Genomic DNA, 20,261 nt, shown 5'->3' on the forward strand with positions numbered 1-20,261 from the left:
CTAGAAGGGGGTCAGGTAAAGACTCCCTTGAGTCTAGTTTAAACTTTAAACTTAGAGAGAAATACTTAAGTTTTTAGTTGTAGCTTTGGCTTAATTTTGCTGTAACCTTTTTACATCTAATACCTTTTCACTGTATTGCTTTATTTTACAATCTTACTATTTTACTGTTATTTTATTGTATTTTATGGCACACTATATGTTATGACCTGTGGTTACGACAATAAACTTACTTACTACTACTACTGTATGGTTTCTTGTGGCAATATGGAATATAGGGTGCCCTCCAGCAAAGCTCATGGGGCAGGTGTAAGCTTAGGTTGTGAGATGAGGTCTTGTGTAGTTTGCTGAGTCCCACCACCAGCTTCCTTTGCTGTGGCATGAGATTTAAAGGCAGAATTCATCTGCTCAAAACCAGGGTGCTTCCATTTGGATTGGAAGTACAGCACTGCCAGCAAGGGATGGGAAGAATACAGTCCAGAAACGGTGGAGCATAGGTTTGGAGGTATATATCCACAAGCCCAGCAGGGGGATTGAATAGGGAAAATGGCACAAGGGGAAGGATTTGAAAACTGTAACAGGCAGCTCTTCCCCACTAAAGCAGCTGCAGATAAACAGACTAAAAAGAGCTCCATTGAACGACCAAAACCAATCTCTAGCGTGATGGCCGTAGTCGGCAAACAAAAATGCCATTTTAAAATATGCCTTGAGAATCCAAACTTTTCTCTTTTTCTTCCTGTTTAGTCTGAGGTGCACAACACCCTCTTTTATTTGCTATTTTCCCGTCTCTCATTCTTTTATTTATTATTTGCACCGGGGACCCTTCTGCGATGGTAATATTTTGGTAAACCTCAGGGAACTTTTTGGAGCTTCCTGACTCAAAGTATAGGATATTAATTTCCTAATGTATGTTTTATTGATCAGAGATCAGTTTTAGTTATAACTGAAGCCCTCATGGAATAGTGGAGAACTAAAGCTAAGCTGTTGTTTCTCTTTGAATTACTTGCACCTTCTACCCAGCCAGGAGTTCCTTCCTACCTTCCTGTTTTCTTTTCTTTTGCTGGTATAATACATACGTATTTGTCATCAACTGAATTAAACCAGTGGATCATAAGAAGACAGACTAATGGTTGATCCACTCTAGCCTTCCAGCATCTGATACTTCTGGTATGCTGAGCATGAATATCCAGGAGTAATCGATTCCCTTAGTCCCTCCTCTTCCAGAATTTGTCTAATCCCCCTTCATAGCAATCTAATCTGGTGCTTAACACCATATCCATGGCAGAGAATTCTGTAACTTAATTAAAGTGTTGGTGGGAAGAAATATCTTATTTGTGCCTGCCACCGTAGCGTAAGAAATATCCTTCTTTCCCTGCTGTTTTTCTTTTTAAATGAGCTTCATCTTTTATCTTTCCAAAAATATCCAGTTGGACAGACCCTGCATGAGATGTAATGATCAGCGTTATGCATTTATTCAAAAGACACATCAGGAAGAGAAGTTTAAAATATTGATGGCTTTGCAGTGCTGCTGGCAGCAGCTGAAAAATGCTCTTTTATGTTAGCTAGGTGGCTGCACCTTGATGGCAGAAAGGGGTAATGTTTGGACGGAAGCGCTGGAAGATAGAGCCAGATTCTTCTTCAGATATGCAAATTAGACTGCTGTATAAATAGTACATAGGAGACAGCAAGAGGAACTTGAGATGACTGAATCAAATTCCAGAGATAAACAGTAATTCCCAGGAAGAGGAGAAATGCAGGCAGAAATTGCAGTGGAAGCTTCATCTTTTAACTGTACTAAATATGACGAATAATTTATTAGAAATGTTAAAGAAGATTCTTGAAGTGTTCTTCTGCATTTCCCATGCCTCCAGTGCTGCGGAGAACCTGCTTGCTTACTTAAAATGTTCCTATCATGCTTTTCTGCCTTGCAGGAGACTTGGAAGTTACCTGACTGTGAAAATTAATGCATAACAAAGAGAAGATTCATTTGTAAAAGCAGCTTTGACATACGAAGATGCTGGAAGGATGTTGATGGAAACCCAGATTTCTCAGGATTATTGTTGATTCTGGACTGAATCAGTGGCTGGTCTTTTAAATATTATTACACATTTAATATTGGAGCTGCTACTTTGTCACCGTCTTGGCTCCTCCCCAAGTTTTGATGTGATTTAATATCGGAGTTATCGTGTGACCTTACTGGCTCAGTTTCATTAAACTGGTGTTTTGTCTGGGTAGCACAAGGAGTGTTTGGGAGCCAAGTTACAGCACCTAACTCCATTATTTAAAGTTGGATAAGGGGACAGATTAAGCAATGGGGAAAAAATAAAATATGTATTTATTTTACTGCATTCGATTTGGCACCTCTCAAATTCAGGATGACTGGCCAGATCACAATATAATAAACAGAATAAAAAACAATATAGTAAGAACATACAAGACAAGAACCAGACTAGAGAAGAAGGAAAAGAAGAAGGTGAATCTGGCAGACAACAAAGAACGTATCCCACCAAATTTCCAGTGTGGGGTTTCAGCCACCCTAGCCCAAGGCCTGGGAGAACTTCCAGGTCTTCAAGGCTCTCCAGAAGGCCAACAGGATATACAAAGAGAGAATGTACAAAGAAAGAGATGGGCTGGATTCCTGTGGGTTTTATATCCAAGTCTATAAGTCAGGGTTCCTCAACCTCAGCAACTTTAAGATGGGTGGACTTCAACTCCCAGAGTTCCCCAGAAACAAGAAAGCCAGTGTCAGGACCAAATTGCTGTGATGTATGTACCCATCTCAGATGCAGAACAACGTACGTAATGGCAGCGCTTATGCAAAGATGTCTAGGGTATGTACATCATTGCAGCCTGCAGCGTCTGTATCGTTTTAGTAGCAGTACTGAAGTGGTTTGTCATGGTCTTCTTGCTGGATGTTTTTTCAGATTTCCCATCCAGTCTACAGTACTAGGGATTCTTAGTGACCTCCTTTCCAAGTATTAACTTAGTCCAATTCTTTGCTTTTCAAGTTTTATTTTTATTATGAAATTATCCCCCTGCAGAATTGTCCCGCTCTTCACTGACCTGCTACAAATTTCTGTTGTCATTCCACGTGAGCTTCAGGAATGGAATCAGTGAAGATATAGGAGAATTGCTAGCGTTTCATTGACTTCTACCATCAAAGTTTTGATGGAACTTTGGCAGCATGGTGTCAAAAGTTGCAGCAACAGTCATGGAAGCAAATTTGGAACAAGGTTGTTGGAAGTGGGTTCAGGCTCAATCCTAATTTCCACCGGATGCAAGGCAGCCATTTTCTGTTAGTATTGTTGTCATTGCTACCCTATTCTACTGAATTTAATCAGATCTTTAAATCAACACTTATTCATTCAATGTTTATCTAACCTTCGTGCCCCACTTTCTGCTCAAGAAAACTCCCAGTGCTGACAAAAGTTTTGTGTGGATATGTGCGCATTCAAATCAGATTTTATTCCTGGTGATTGCATGGACTTGTCTTGCGAATGTTTTGGGAAGTGGCTTGCCCTGGCCTTCTTCTTCGTAGGGCAGAGAGAGAGGGACTGGCCCAAGGTCACCCAGCTGGCTTCGTGCCTAAGACGGGACTAGAACTTATGGTCTCCCGGTTTCTAGCCTGGTGCCTTAACCACTGCACCAAACTGGCTCTCTAACAATAATTATAAACAGTATAAAAGTCTACAGTTGGAAACACAATCGCCATGACATGCTGCCAATACAAAGGAGTGCTTGTAGCACGAACATGTCTTAGGGTGTGACCATATGAACTGTATCCACTTAACAATTTTTTCTTGTTGCCTTTCCCAAGTGACTTAAAGGGTGCTGCCATGATGGTGAAACAAATGCATGGCTGGTGTTCCTCAAAGCCAGTAGATCTGTTCCTTTCAACCATCAGTGATAAGATTTGATTGCTACAAGAAAAAGGGCTTGCCAGAGAAGGGTTCCACATGATACAGCAGCTCATTTAAAATATTTTCTATTTATGTGGCAGAGATTTCTTACCCCATGCGCTGGCTCATCAGGATGCAGTGGCCCAGAGGGAAACTAGTGGTATGCTAATGGCACATAGAAAGGGTGCCCTATGGTTCAGAACATTTTAAGCAGGGCGCCAAGCTGTGTGTGACTCAGTGGGAGTTGACTCTAAGCAACATTTCTCTCCCCCTGAATGCTTTAAAGTATCTGGCATCAAGGTTCCCTAAGGGCTGTTTACTCCTATATTTATTTATGAATTTACTCATTGGTATGCATCTATTTTAATGTGTTTATTCATTTCCTGAATGAAGATATGGGCCTTCAATAAATATTTCCATAGCAACTTAAACGGGGGGAAAAATCTGAGCTTGCTTGCAATTTGGGATTTTCAGCAGAATACCCACCAGATGTCCTGCTGTCAAAAGTGAGGGAGAGACAAGGGTCCCTATTCTGGAATAGGTTAAGATTTTGCCATGTTTTTCTCAAGAGGACTCCACCTGGCCATTGCTGCTCTTTCTTAAAGAGCATGCAAGGAAGATGGCTTCAAATTCTTTCTTTTTTTTTAATTCTGAGAATCCCTACCTGATTCTTGCTAAGATGACCGTGAGTTAAGTCAGCAGTCTTAAGCTTAAAAATCTAGCTATAAGCTAAAAGTCATTCTGTTACAGTGATGCAATTTCTCAAAACTGGAGAGAAATATGTACCAGGATAATGTAGTATCTGGGCTGTCTGTTGGCCCAACTCTATTGTATATTTCCCTTCAGATGTGATCAAGGGTTGTGGAAAGTATCCAAAGCATCACACACCCATCCTGTTTCATCCTAAGAGAGTTGGGTTCAAGAAGCTGACATTAAGAATAAGCAACTCCAAAGTTAGGGACTTTTACTAGCTAGAGGCAAAATGCTTTATTCATAATGCTTCAAAATGTTTAAAGAGTAACTAACATGATGTTTATGACTCTCAAAATATGTCTGAAGGAGAACAAGTTGTTGGTTTATGTGAGTTATGTTCTGCAGTACATTCCCCTTGTAGGCAGCTTGACCCAGATGGTGGTTGTGTGGGGGTGTGCCAGGGTGTTGAAATGGTGGAATACAGGTAACTAATTTACCAAGGTGTCTCATATTTTATTTCAAGGCTGGTTGCCCATCTTTACTGAGGAACATTTCTATTAAGCCAGTCACTGCCTCCTTGTTGAACTGGCTGTATCATTTCTAATACAAAAAGATTATAAAGGTAGGCAAAGCAGCTTTGCGGAATAGCAAAAACTGGTTTCTGAAGACAAAGTGCTCTTTGGACAACTCCAATGACCTCTAATAGAATTTGCTACCTTATAGTTGTGGAGGGTGGTAACACAGTTGAATGCATTCAAGACTCCAGTGTTTCCAGAAGAGAAGGTCCTGTTAAACTGCTGTATCATCATAAGGATTCTTGCTGCTTGGACACATCGGTTGTCTTCTTCCTTCTTAACTTCACCTGCAGAGTTGAGGATCACTTTTGGTGCCCTTCACTGGGTTTCACAAAATGCCTGTGTATTGAAGACAGGTGTTAAGGGAACCCTGCTTAAAACATTGCTGGATTCTAACACGAAGCTTCCGTTTTCATCTTTCTTCCCCATCATTTATTCTCTGGCAGTTTTCTATCAACATCTCCTTTTGCCATTGGGATCCAAATTTTGTTTAATTAAAGAGTCAGAGTGCATCATCTCAGCCCATCCCAATGTCAAGCATGTTCTGTGCTCCTAAACCTGGATCTTCCCCCCTCCCCCAGCAGCTCCCATACTATTATCTACATAAAGTCTGCACAAGGAACATCCAATTAATAGATGCTGCTGTTACGTGACAATAAAAAATAAAATCAATGTTTAGATATAAAAGCAGGGATGTCACAAGACATTCGCCTTGTAACGAGATACAAAAATAATGCAGTAGATGATAACTTGAAGGGGAGATCAGGAAACATTTGCTGTTTCAGGGCAACATTAGGAATTGCAAGACACAAATCCAGGGTGTGGTCAGAAAGGTCAAGATGGCCACAGCAGTGCAACACACATAAAAAAACAGGCAGAATTTTGATTGGAACATTGTGGCTGTCATCTTGACAGTTTCAACCATGCCTTACAGGCACCCTTTTCCATATCATACCATGTATCCCTACCCATACACAAACATAGGTTCCAAACAGATTGGACAGGCCTGGAGAAAACAAGGTCAATGATTGGCTTACCAAGTTCCCTCCATTTTAAATGCAAAAAAGAATATATTCATGTGGGTATAGATGGATTTCTTAAAGAAAGGGGCAATATTTGCTGCTGCTGCTGCTGCTGCTGCTGCTGCTGCTGCTGCTGCTGGTGTTGTCTTCTCATCCTTCAGTCCAAGGGAGCAGGAAACAGGAAGGAGGGACTTAAATAAATAAATAAATAAATAAATAAATAAATAAATACTATTGCAAATGATGGTCCCCAATTGATTGATTGTTTTTGTGCCACCGAGTCTGTGTCATTTCTTTATGACCACATACAGTGGTTCTTAAAAGTTTGTGAACCCTTTTGAATTTTCAATATTTCTGCACAGATATGACCTGAACATGTTCTTTTCTGAGCATGAAACTGAGCAAACTCAGGGAGGCAGTGAAGGACAGGAAGGCCTGGCGCAATATGGTTCATGGGGTCACGAAGAGTCGGACACGACTTAACGACTAAACAACAACAACAACAATGTTCTTTTCCCCACACCAGTATGTTTTTGACTCATTTCTTTAACTGGGTTTTCTTTAGCTAGTTTTAGGACTTGTATGGAGAACGAATCGCATTTTAGGTCATATTTGTGCAGAAATATTGAAAATTCAAAACGATTCACAAACTTTTAAGTACAACTGTAGGTAGATTTTCTCCCTGATGATCTATCCCTAACCTGGTCCTTCAGGTCTTCCAACGGTGCCCCCATCGCCACTGTAACTGAGTCCATCCACCTGGCTGATGGCTGTCCTCTTCTCTTTCCTTCCACCTTTCCCAGCATCAGAGCCTTCTCCAGAGAGCTGGGTCTTTGCATAATGTGTCCAAAATAGGACAATTTGAGCCTGGCCATTTGTGCCTCAGGTGACAGCTGTGGGTTGGTTTGTTCAATGTTTCATTGATTTGTTTTCTTGGCTGTCCAGGGTAGACAAATATTCAACAATGCCACCTCTTTCCTGGGATTGAAGGTAAAACTGGAAGAATCATGAAGACATAAGGCTTCATTTCTAGAGCCCAGAACTCCATCAGATTTGTTTTTAAAGGAGACCAAAAAAGCAAATAAAGCCAAGCTCTTAAAATAGTTCAGAAAGCCTAGGGTTTTTTCCTTCTTCCTAATATTAAGATTGCCAAATGGAGAACTGAATTCAGTTTTAAATAAAAGTGACTTGGTGGTATCAAGCAATTTTGATAAAATCCTGAACGTCAAGGAAGCATATTTTCTTCCACTGTGCTAAATGTCCCTGAAGCAGAAGCATTTGAGCTCAAAATACATTATAATTTTTGTGTTTCCAATTATAGAAACGTAAGATTTGTTGACAAAACACAGTGGGAAGTGGAAGCCAAATCAATGCACACTCCCTAGCAACCATTTTAAAAATTGCGGTGATGTTTGGAACTCCAAAGAGAAAAACAGTAGAGCAAACGCATTTAACCTTCAGATATTTGTAACAGTGTTTTTGCTGAGTACAAAGAAGAAATCATTTTTGCCCTAATAAATGATGTGGAGAACCTGACAATTCCTCCTCTGTTCAGAAGCTACTATCTTTGCATTCACAAGTATTTATAGAGGTTCCATTCTGGATTTATTTTCCATGGAAATAAGCATAAATACAGCGAACACTTAGGCAAGTATGACGAACAGGCCATGTGAGTGAGTTAGAAAATTTCACTGCAAGTCTGGATGCTTGACATTTTGATTTTCTGTTGTCCAAATATTTTTTCTGGTCAGTGGTATCATCATCAGAATAGCATTTCTAGAAGTTTGTGGAAAGTATTTATTTGTCAAGAGAAAGACACATTCAGGGAAACCTTTAGCCATTATTGATCTAGAACATTTTACAAATGAAGTCTGGAGTAGGAGAGAAAGGTATTGTCTGAATGTTTTTGCATCTCTCATGTTAAATGTCAAAGTATAATTTCTTCAATGAGTGTCTTTTCCTTTCAAGATGGGGGGCTGATTCCCAACTTTTAGGCGGAATGAAATAGAATATGTGACCACTGAGTGACATTTTCTATATGAACCACGGCTGGATTTGGTTGTTATCACCAGCACACTGCACCGTAACTCTTTTACCACTCTAGATTATTTTTCAAAATTTATTATTATTGTTATTGTTATTTTGTACTGCACTGATTTTGTAATCACTACACTGGACTTCCATAACACTTCACTTAATGATACTATAGCTTCAGTTATTTATTAATAGGGTTTGGCCTGGATGCAGCTGGCTGCGTAACCCAAAACACAACATCTTTGTAACTTGTTAAAAGCATCCGTCAGTTGTCTGTGATCCGGACTGAGTTTGAAGTATTGCTGGGATCCCAGCAATGTCTCAGTGGATCAGCCATTTATCTTGCAGATCATTGGTGTTGTTTTAAGATCTGTGTGCCTTCCTATAGTCTGCTTCCTGAAGGAAGCCTGGATAATGTATTACACTGCAAATATTATACAGTATTAAGAAACCACCAGAGCAGTCATTCAGTCATTCAGTATCCTGGAAAAACATGCTTTCTCTCAGGAACTTTTGAGCTTTGCCTGAACAGAGAGCAAACGATCTACAGATTTAAAAAATTGTTTTTAGTATATTTTCAAAAAGAGTTAAAATACAGAAATCAAGAAAAGAAAAAGAAAAAAGGAAAGAAAAATGAAGGGACATAGGAAAGAAAGAGTAGCTTCTGACTTTCCTTGGTACAGGTATAAATGTAAAATATATTCGCCTCTTACTCTAATATCTAAACGTTTACATAATAAAATAAAAAACTCCTAAAATCAATCTATTTCAATAATACATATAATTTGTACAAGATATTTCTATAACATCAGTCGAATCCCAAGATCAAAGCTGCATTTTTTTGAGTGTCAAGCAAAAAATCTAAGAGTGGTTTCCAGTTAGAAACAAAGCTAGACAGTGCCCTCTCTTTGAGCAAAGTAGTCAGTTTCGCCATCTCCGACAATCTACAGATCCTTCTAAGTTGGCTACCTTGCTTAGAGCTATGAGTTACTCTTTCAGTTATGGAACAGTGATGAGCATCTAAAACACGGTTTCATCCCGAATAAAAAAGATGAGTATTCTTTGTGCTCTCTCTCTCTCTCTCTCTCTCTCATCACCTAAATCTAGATTCCCCAAAGCAATGTATTAAAAGCCAAGTGGCTCATATTCTTTGCACAATATTACATGCGCAGCAGATATCATTGTTACATCCACAATGCAGTTTCGGCACAAAACAGCATTGCCCTGTTTACTCAATTGCAACAGACCACGGTGGTAGTTGACTATCTATTTAATTTAGGCTCCTCAAGCAACATTCCTTGGTCTGATATTGCTTGGAAGAAGGATCACATAGAACGCTTTAACTGGAATGTGAAAAGAAGGTCCAGTACATCATTTATGGATCCAGTGACAAAAGTTGGTGATGAAAACACTCAGCTGAGCTGCCTTTTTCTTCCACCAACAACAGAGGAAGAATCGTGTAGGAGGTGACAGTGGGAATCCAGGACTGAAGCAGGCAGAATTTCCTGCCTTTTTCTTCAGGCCAGCAGCAATGGTTATTAAGAGACATGCCTGTGGGGGATCAGAATTAGAGGACCAATCACTGATATAGGAGCTGTATCACTGGGCATCAGTGTGGCCTTGGGAATCTCCCTTGATGGCCTTGGAGATCTTCTGCCTCACTTGATTCTCATTTTTAAACTTCTTTTAACCTTAACAAAATAACAGAAAGCTGGCAGGCTGCAAGCCGCCTGCCAGCATCTCGTATAATTTTTACTTACAAAAATGCCTCTAGGCCATTTTTAAGTAAGACAAAGTAATCCGTACTAGAAAATAAAAACAGGGCATGGCTGCAGTTTGGGATTTTGTTTGGAAATGTGGCCACCTGCCTAGAACAAAACACAGAGGAAAACAGGGGCTGCTTCCTAGGAGTTAGAGAGCGTTGTGGCCAGCAGCTTCGCCAGCTTGACTTTGATCAACGGTGTTTCAGGACTAGAAAGCGGAGATCTCGATAGCTGTACCAGCACAGCTGGAAATAAACTCAAAACCAGCTTTTGGATTGGGCATGAGTATTCTCCTATCTGTATGGGATAGTGTATCAAGCAAAATCGTACACACATAAATTTCAAAATACATGTTATTTAATGCACTTTAGTTAGTGAGTTGAGTGCCAATGAGCTGGGCCCAGCCTCTCACAACTGCATGGGCAAACACCACCAACCTTGGCCTGTCCCCTGTGATTATCTGTGGCATGTTTAAAGATACTGTATTCCAGTGATCTCCTTGCTCGCGTTTGTCCCTCTTATCTGTTGGTCTCCTATTTCCTCAACCTTGCCAAGCACCACTGTTTCTTCACGTTCATCATCTGCTGGCATCACGTGCCCAAATAATTTGAGTTTCTGCTGCCTGATCATCGCCTCAAGGAAGCAGTCACTCTGTGTTTGGTCGAGGGCTGATGGATGGGTTCTTCTTGCAGTCCATCTAATGACCATATCCAAAGCTGTCTGTCTTCTTCCTTTTGCTGTTTTTCAATGTCCAGCTTTCACAGCCATATATTACTCCTGGAAGAACCATTGGTTTGATGATTCTGATCCCTGTTGCCATAGAAATATCCTTATCCTTCATGATCTTGTCTAAGTTTGCCATTGCTTTCCTTCCTTGGATTAATCTCTTCTTGACTTCGTCAGCACACTGTCCAACTTTATCTATTCCTGAGCCTGAGAAAACAAATTATCTACTAGCCTCGCTTCTTCACCGTCAACTGTGAATTCACTAGGCATGCAGAATGACATTACTTTTCTCTTAATATTTAATCTTAATTCAGTTTTTCTGCTCTCCATTTTATGTTCATAATGTGCTCTACGAAGTCTTCTTTTCTTTCAGCTAAAAAGCGGTGTTTCTGTAGATCTCAGATAAGGTCGGATGTGCCCCCATCCTTGTGTCCTTTAGAAAAATGGTGAAATCAGTCTAATTTATGAGTAGGTAGTTAGTAGGTTCTATTCATGATATTTAGTTGTATTGTGAATGGCTTAATTGTGATTTTATAGTTGGTTTTAGCTTTATATATTGTAAGCCACCTAGAGTGTTCTAATAGGTGGTATACAAATGTTTGCAAATAAAAAAATGGTTAGTACTTAGATTACCCCCTTCCCACTCTCCCATTCACTGTACAAGTTAAGCAGATATGGGGACAATCTGCATGTCTCACTCCTTTCTTTATTCGGAACCACCCTGTTTCTCCAAACTCAGGCCCTATTGTAGCTTCTGATCCATTGTTAAGGTTCCTCAGAAGAATAATCAGGCCTTTTCGCATATCCACATCCAGGCATGGTCTGCACAGCAGTCTTGCTATAGTTTAAACAAAGGCAAAAGTAAACTTCCTTTTAAAAATTTCTCGTTCTTTTCTTCATGCACATAATGTCAACTGTCGGGACCTCCGCCCCTCTGCAGCTTGTCTGTTCATTTGGCATTTCCCTCTCCCAGACTTAGTTCTATTCATCTTTGTAAGAACTCAAGAGAAATGCAAAGCAAAGATTCAAGGATTTGCTCGTTCTCCTGCCTCTCTGTTCCTCTGTATAAATACATCCACCAATTCCGCTTGCAGTCTCTGCCAAGACCACTGCGCAGTCTTGTTTAATACTACTGTTGGTACTTTAATTTCCTCTTCTCTTGCAGCTGTTTATAATTCAGTGGGTATTTCATCTATGCTGGATGCTTTCCAATTTGATTGCTGGTTTCTTGGACTTCACTTTCTAGTGAAGCTTCTTGACAGTTACCGAAACCTAAAAGCGACCTCTTTCTTTCCAAGCATGATTCTCACAGAATCTCTTTAACAAGATTTATAGAGAAGAAACCAAAAGGGTAACAACATTCCAGCAACTAAGCTATTTCCCATTTAGAACCAATCTTGGTTGGTTTAAACATGCCTCACTGAGCAGTTTACCGACTTCCAGAGGAAAAACTAACATAACAAGATAAATGTAACATAATAATAACTTCCCAAGTGCTGAAGAACAACCATAACACAATCGCCATCCAGTAGAGGCTAAGAGAACCCCCCTCTAATGGCTTTACAAAACTCAAGCAGAATCAGGGCGTGTCTGAGATCAGATCTATCTATCTATCTATCTATCTATCTATCTATCTATCTATCTATCTATCTATCTATCTATCTATCTATTTATGTGATTCCTATAGCCACCCATCTCAATCCAAGTGACTCTGGGTGGCGAACAATTTCAACCATTAAAACCATTGGAGCAGTCACAAATTATACATATAGGCAGCCGAGAATTATCATAATCATTACATGAAAATTAACAATGCAACCAGGGAACGGGGCCCCTGACACTTTCAGGACTTCAGGCACAGGCGCATAGACAGGTTTTTAAAGCCTTATGAAAGGCTAGCAGGGTCGGCGCCCTCCTAATCTCTGAAGGGAGGATGTTCCAAAGGAAGGGGCTGCTGCTGAGAAGGAACGCCTTCTGGTCCCTGCCAGCCGACATTCCTTGGCTGACGGGATCTACAGCACTCCCCATCTACTAGACCAAATGCTATTTCAAAGAAAGGAACAACCCCTGCAAAGCCCTGACCTTGGAAGCTCTGCTGTAAGAGAGAAATGGGAATATCTCCAATCATTATCTCATTATCAACAATGAGCAAATGGGTATTTCAGAATGAGTTTTATCTGGAAAAAGGATGGTTAGCCCTTTAATTGTGCATTCTGGGAAAAAGAGGTTTAAATATCTCTCAGAGACTCTGTCTTAACGAATTCATTAATACATGAGTTTCTGGTTTGGACTGATTCAGTTTCCATGTTTCCGTATATTCTGCATGTTTTGTATATTAACCTCTTACCTTCTTAACCGTAAACTAACTATTGAAGCTTACTGTGAATGTTTCTTTTGGAGTGATATTCCATTGTTGATCCCTGCAGATGACTTTCCCTAAAAGTCAGGACCTACAAGGAGCCACCTCTTGCAGATCTCAAAGGACAAGCAGAGACCACTTGGAGATGCTATCCAGGAATTCAGGTCCAGAGCTGTGAAGGGCTTTACAGGTCAAAACCAGCTCCTTGAATTGCATCCATAAACAAACTGGCAACCAGTGCAGCATAATGCCCATAAATGGTCGATCTACTGCTTTCTGGACCAGCTGCAGTTTCTGAGTGGTCTTCAAGGGCAGTCCCGTGCAAAGCACATTACAGTAATCCAGTTGGGAGGTAACCAAGGCATGAATGGCTGTAATGGTGAGCACAGCCTCCTGATCCAGGAAATAAATCTGTGCAAAGGCTGTCCTAGCCCCAGCTGCCACAGCTGAAGAGTACTTCAAGCAGCAGCTGTAAGTCCAGGATGATCCCCAAATTATGAACCACTCTGAATGGGGCAACATGACTCCATTTGTAGCCAAAAACAAAAGATCCCTGGAACTGGAGGCCTTCTGCACCCAAAGCCACATTATCCAATTGGGATTGAGTCTAAGCCTTTTCATTCTCGTCCAGACCCTCACATCCTCCAGACATCAGGACAGAAACTAAAGCACATCTTCTGTATAGCTTAAAGTTGAGATCTGTCCTCATGCATATTAGAGATTTTTTGATTTTCCAGTCCCCTTCTTGGTGAAAAAGCAGATCTTTTCACAGATCCTGAAGCTTACAATTTTTATCAGTCTGGGAACCAACTCTTATGAGTAGAGTTGGCCCCTGAAGATATTCTCCTGCTACAAACATTTTTGTTATTCTCTACTTGTGTTTGTAAGGACTTTTAGTAGTCTTTCCATCTTCTTTTAACTAATTTTCTTCTATAGATTGCTTCCATGATTACTCTTGAGTAGCCCTACTTTACTTTTAATGTTCCTGTAATTTCTCTGATCTCCTTAAAAACAAGCCCATATTTCTTTTCCTGATATTTTTCTTTATTTGCTAACATTCTGGATTAAGATATCTTTCCTTGTTCTTTCTTGCTTCACATTGAGAGTCTACATTCATTCATCATACGTTCTTCTGGTTGCCTAAGGCTTTTATCCTCAGTTTTTCTCTCATTATCATGATAGCTTATTCTGAAAGCTACTTGAATCTTTTCATCTTTGAAATTCCCAGCAGTTCAAATTTGGGGAATACTTTCGGCTTTCATGATGTCTCTTATTTTTTGCCATAGCTTGTCAAGCTCGCTTTTGCATAAAATCGGTGTACTGAACCTGTTCCTTACACTGATTTTATATTCTGACTGAATGTCCTCCATATCAAATATTTCTGGTATACCTATTCTCTTTAATTTTCTAATTTTTCAGTAATTCATGGTCAGAATCAGCATCTGGAAGTGTCCTGGCTGACTGGATTGCCATTCCCTATTTTCCCTTTCTCATTATGCACATTGTTTTATTCCAATGTTGTCCACTAAATCAATGTCCATATATAGGGTCTGTATTTATATTGCTTATAACTTGGTGATAAACAAATAATTTTCTTCATAAAACTCTGTTAATCTATCTCCTACATTATGTCTTTACCCAACCCAATTTTTCCTATAATTCCAGGTCCCTCTGTTTCTCCAACTTTTACTTTCTGACCACTCAGGATTAGTACTACATCCTTCCAGATGTTCAATTTAGCATCTCTTTCAATTTGCCACAAAATTTTTCATTGTTTCCACCATAAACCTGAAGCTGAAAAGAATAGTTTAACTCACTCCTTTATACTATCTTCTGTTTTATACTGTTTGCACACATTTTCTCTGCAGTACTTATGTAAGAGGAGAAAGACATGTCAAGGTAAGCCATCACATTTCTTTCTCCCTGTGGATTGTAAGTATCCCCGATAAATAAGGGAATATTGTAGCCTTTATATAAGGAGTTACCAAATCTTTAGCACAAAAACAGTTCAGAGTCACTTTGTGTGAGATGGGTGGCTATATAAATGCGATGTATAAATAAATAAATTAAATAAATAAATAAATAAAACTGCGTGCATTGCAGAACTAAGGCCAAGCCATACCATAGGGTTGAAATGCAAAACCCACCTTACTTCCATGTAAATAAATAACTCAGTTATGGGTTTATTTGGGTCTTGTCTTTTCTACTGCTTTCTACTCTCTTCCACTCAAGGGCATAAATGACTACCATGTTTCAGGGAGCAGAGAGAGAAGTACTAGAATTTAGGAGATTTAGCAAACTTTAATTTTCAGGAAAAAGCCAATGATGCTGGTAATGCTGTGTAGACAGAAGGCATTTATTTATGACTTTCTTTACATGATTTATGGCCACACCAATCATAGACTCTGGCCTGCTTACCATAAAAAAGAATCCTCAAGAGTCTTAAAGAAATAGGAAAGGCATGCTTCGAATTAAATCTTGATCCAGAAAGTGCTTTAGTGTTCCATAGAAGAAGGTATTCCAACCATTCCTTCTCCCACCAGCGCCATTCTGAACTGCCTCAACCAGGAAAAATCTTGAATGTTTTGCTAGGTCATGAGCTATAATTGCAAAATTGGGCAGAGTGGAGTGCAGTGAGAGAAATGCAACACACCCTCTGCACAAACTTAGAGAATCAACATGCGTTCCTTCCAGTGGGATATAGAGAAAGACATGTGGATCAACCGCCAAGGCGACTCCTCATTTGGACTGCAGGTGTGGCCAATTTTTTTTTCTTTTGTGGGTTTTTTGGATCAATTACTGCTTTCATAGCACAGTCCTCATGTATCATTCTCAGATGTATCAGTGGCATTCATTGACACAGGCACATAGATCCCCCAAACCCCATCTTTTTCTTTCAGAGCTGTAAAAAAGGTCAGAAATGCTTCCCCCCGCCCTTTGTTTTCTTTTTGGAATCATTCATCCTTCCACCCAAAGGGTGACTTGTGCAGTTAATGGAATTGTGGGGGTAGAAGGGACCTCTTTGTGTCCATGAGGATCACAGTATATAATAGGAGATTTTGTTTCAGCAAAGCAAAGAAGATGTTGCTTTGCTTTAGCAAAGTTGGCTCTGCATAGTCAGCATTTCTTGACACTTCTCCCATTCTACGTCTACCATTTTTATTGAGGGCACATTGTCATCACAGACGTCTTCTGAACATAGGCTGCACCAGTACTTTCCTTCCATTCAATGTAATTGCCACTGCATTTTTTAAAAAAGGACTTTTATGTTGTTATCTAGCAAAATACCTCAGAATCACTTGAATCTGATGTGCTGGTGTTTGGTAGCCCTTTTATCATGAGCAACGAATTTCATCTGGGCAAAAGAAAGAGCTTGGATCTTATGAACCCATCAGAAACAAGTGGGAAAATGCCAAAAACTCAGTTCCCAAATCGTATGGAGACGTTTATTATAAACTACAACAATCAATTGATTTAACAGACAGATGTGAAACAGAACTAAAATGTTAAACCAGGTAGAACTTTTTTAAAAATATAACTATTATATTGGATGTTCTCTACTGGATACCAGTTCAGCATAGGAGTGTGCTGTTCCATTCTGGTCCACTTCCTTATCTACTTTAATGGGCCTGATTTTTGTGCTCGTATGCCACCCAGAATCCTTCAGGATTAGAGTTATAAATATGGCAGAGAAACAAATACGCTATTCTGGTGGGTTTTTAATGGCTTTTAAAAATAAAATGCACAGAAAATTGTGTACGTTGTTAATTGACATTGTGCAAAAATTTGGCTGTTTAAGTATCAATTATGTTTCCTCCATTCTTCAGTATAGAGAGTTTCCTCTTGCAGGTTTCTTTAATGCCCATTTTCCCAGCATAAGTTCTTTTCTCAAACCAACAAACCAACAACAAACAAATCCTACCCCTGTTTGCATATAACTTCTTTTCAGACACCTTTGTTGTTGCAGATGTTTGAAAAAGATGAATGCCATGCAGAAACTCTGAGAAAAATCTGTAGAATTCCCAATACCGCTCTCAGTGAACCTCTATTTTCAATACAAGTTTTTGATATATAACACTCCTCGTGGCACCTGTGTTTATGAGTATTTTATGCCTTAACCCATATGATAATGTTATTATTCTCTTGAGAGGTACTGTCAATGGAGATAGACTCTCTGAAGATGGAATGAAAATCATCATACTTCTGACCATTTATTTTGATCATGTTTCTTATGGTCATCTTTTATGAGTTGAAATGGTATAAAGTAACTAGCGGTGTCCAATAACAGCCCTAGAATTCTTGGATGCCAGCCCTGCTGAATTTAAACTTCTTACCACGTTATTGCCAACCACTGGAAATTAAGTTTGCATAGATAACCGACAATCTCCTCATCCTCTGAATCTGTTTTAAATTACCCTAGTTATGTGATCAAAAGACAAGGAGTAGGGCTAAATAATTTTCATTTAAATATGTGGAGAAAAGCCCTTAGCTCTCTTGCCTTGACCATAATTTTTAAGGTACACCGTTATGACATTCCACCCTGACATTTTGCAAGTAAATAAAAAAAACTTTTGCAAGTTTCTTAGCTTGAGTGCATCGAAGTAACTTTTTCCCTTTGCTTCCTTTTGTCCCCCCACCTTACTTTCTTTTCTTTTTTTTTGAACCTAGAAACATATTCCAGAGGCAAATGTTTCTTCAGCCTTTCAATATCAATTAATTTTTAACTTTTTAAAAAATGCATTTCCAGTCTCAAGTATGTCCTTCCAGCAGACGTTAGCTTGGAAAAGCAGCTGTGTAGGAGCTGATAAAACCTAAACACTGGGGAGGTTAAGCAGCCCAGAGGCTAAGCATTAAACAAGTTCTTCTACAGCAGGTCGGTTCTGTTCTTGATCAGCAGGAATGTTCATTTGCTTAATTCCTATTTTGATGTCCCTGTGCTTGAAGTTGCTCTGGAAAGCTTTGAATGGCTAGCCATTCTCCATGGATCTGTAGGAAGAGTGATTTTAAAATAATTAATATTCAGGTCCTGATATTTTTTTTCTCCTTCCAAAGCGTAATGCACTAAAAGTGGATCCAGAACCGGGGGATGGAGAGACCTTTTCGCCTTTCAAGCTGTTAATATATTAGCAAATGAAGAAGTCAAAGTGCGTCAAGTCAAAGTTTGCGAGGAATACCCGGCAGAACCATGGCCACAGGTGAATGTCTGTTTGGTAGTGCATTTATTTTTATTTTTTTTAATTGCATGATTCCTGTGCTGTCCCAGTCCTAAAATGTTGGGTCTTACAAATCAATTGCATTGTGTCACTCGGAGGTCAGGACTGGAGGTCAATATTTCTGTTTCTTGCCCAGAACGTGGGATACAGCAGGTTGATTTGATTTCCCTCCTGTCCAATTTTCTATGTCCTGCCTAGCTCAAATTCATCCTTAACCCCAGAGGAATACTGTGTGATGTTGCTCCAGCAAAACCAATATTGAGTCGTGTGGCAGCTGAAAAGAAAAGCATATATTTTGGCATAAGCATTCAGGGCATGTGATCTGCTGAAGGGGCCCATAGTAAGAGACGTAAGAAAGAGGTGAACCTTTCAAGTGCCCCCAAATTCCTTGCCATTCTAAATTCATTATTCTTGCAAACCTATCAGTGTCCTTGGGAATTTGTTTCCATAGGAACCTTTGCCCCTTATTGGATTAGGTCTCAACAGACACTGTATATTGGATTTTTGCTTTGTGGCTGCTGCGCTGTACTTTTGCCCATAGATGGTGGGAACAAGGAGGGGAAAAAAAAATGATCTGAGATAATTGTACTGCAACAATAGAAGAGATTTCTCTAGTTTGCCATTGACCCACCTGGCAATTCTCCTTATAAGAATATGCTTCTTTTCCATCAGCAGCTGATGGCTTGGGAAACATAGCTATAGATACAACGCAATTTAACATGTCAGTCACTGATCCAGCAGCCTGGGCAACTGCTATGAATAACCTAGGAATGGTACCGGTGGGATTAACTGGACAACAGCTTGTGACAGGTAAGGGTTTTGCGAAGATTTGTTCCACTGGTTTATGGATTTTTCTAGAGTCCTCAGATAAATGTCGAATGTTTGCTTTCAGAAGTTGTGTGCTGGGTGTGAGCGTCTTTCGTATACATTCAGGGCTATTTTTTTCTAAAGACAGAGATTCCCTTTTATTAATACTGTGCCCTACACATTATTAATGCTGTGCACAACACATTAATCTCTTGGCATTAACAGGCGTCTAATCTATAGTATATCTTCCAGGTTAGTAAAAATAGCCAAAATTCCCTAGGGAAATTTGAGTTTTTAAAGCCACTAAATGATTTCTAAAACCCAGTGCCGGGCTGAATCTGAAAAGAAAGTTCCATAAGAAATATTTACTGTTTTTTTCCTAGGGAAAAAAAAAGCTATTTTTACCAAAGCATTTGTTAACATTCTGCCAAGGAGTAGCATAGGAAATTAGCTAAAACCTTCTACTATGGCAGGGAAAAAACAGTGTTAGGCTAACTAAAAGAAATGCAGCTATAAATAGATACTTGAAATAAAGGAATCTAAAATAGCTCATTTTGCAACATGATCAGGTCACTGCACGTAAGAAATCTCATCTCTTCTGTTTTTCCCTGTGATCGTCACTTGACATCGAAATGTTCGGGTTTAGCATACACGTGCAAGGATTTGGTATTATGCATATTCTCTTTTCAGTGTAACTGCTTTCAGAAGTCAGGTTAATCTTTGCTTTATGCGACATCTATGCATGTATTTATTTATATTTATGTCCTGTCTTTCATTCAGGATCCCAAGGTGGTGTACACAATGTTTCCTCCTCCTCTTTTTCACAAAGACAATAACTAGGTGAGGTTGGTTGGCCTGAGAAAGAATAATGGCCCAAAGGCATCCAGTGAGCTTCCATGGTTGAGAGGGGCCTAGAACCTGGGTTTCTCCACTCATAGTCCAACATCTTAACCACTATACCACACTGAATAAGCAACATATTGGTGTGTAGCAAGCTCTTTCTTCCACTTCAGTTTTCCATATGTGTCATTTGGTAAGCAGAATCTGAAAGAGGAATCTTGAACCTGGGATGATGTGTATCCAACCACCTGGGGTTCTTATCTTGACTTATCTAAGAGGACTTAATCATAATTCTAAGTTGTGCCCTGGTTTATCTATCTTCTCACACCTGAA

At 39.6% G+C, this 20,261-nt stretch overlaps 1 protein-coding gene across 8 annotated transcripts in view; it reads left to right on the plus strand.

The window, feature by feature from the left end:
- Positions 1-20,261, plus strand: part of ENOX1 (ecto-NOX disulfide-thiol exchanger 1) — a 394,509-nt gene that overhangs the window by 229,347 nt on the left and 144,901 nt on the right. For 5 of the 8 annotated variants that reach the window (XM_088139475.1, XM_088139470.1, XM_088139472.1 and 2 more), the window contains 2 exons: positions 18,121-18,263; positions 18,954-19,091. In XM_088139475.1, coding sequence (XP_087995601.1) covers positions 18,254-18,263; positions 18,954-19,091 — 148 coding nt within the window. In that variant the 5' untranslated portion in view covers positions 18,121-18,253. Of the gene's footprint in view, positions 1-1,928; positions 2,793-3,038; positions 3,293-18,120; positions 18,264-18,953; positions 19,092-20,261 lie in introns of all 8 variants that reach the window. The other 3 variants (XM_088139474.1, XM_088139476.1, XM_088139477.1) reach the window with 3 other exon arrangements.

The sequence above is a fragment of the Python bivittatus genome, unplaced genomic scaffold (genome assembly GCF_059951505.1).
Source record: "Python bivittatus isolate LINGU-HERP-01145 unplaced genomic scaffold, Pbiv_v1 ctg000210_np1212, whole genome shotgun sequence".
NCBI classification, from domain to species: Eukaryota; Metazoa; Chordata; class Lepidosauria; order Squamata; family Pythonidae; genus Python; species Python bivittatus.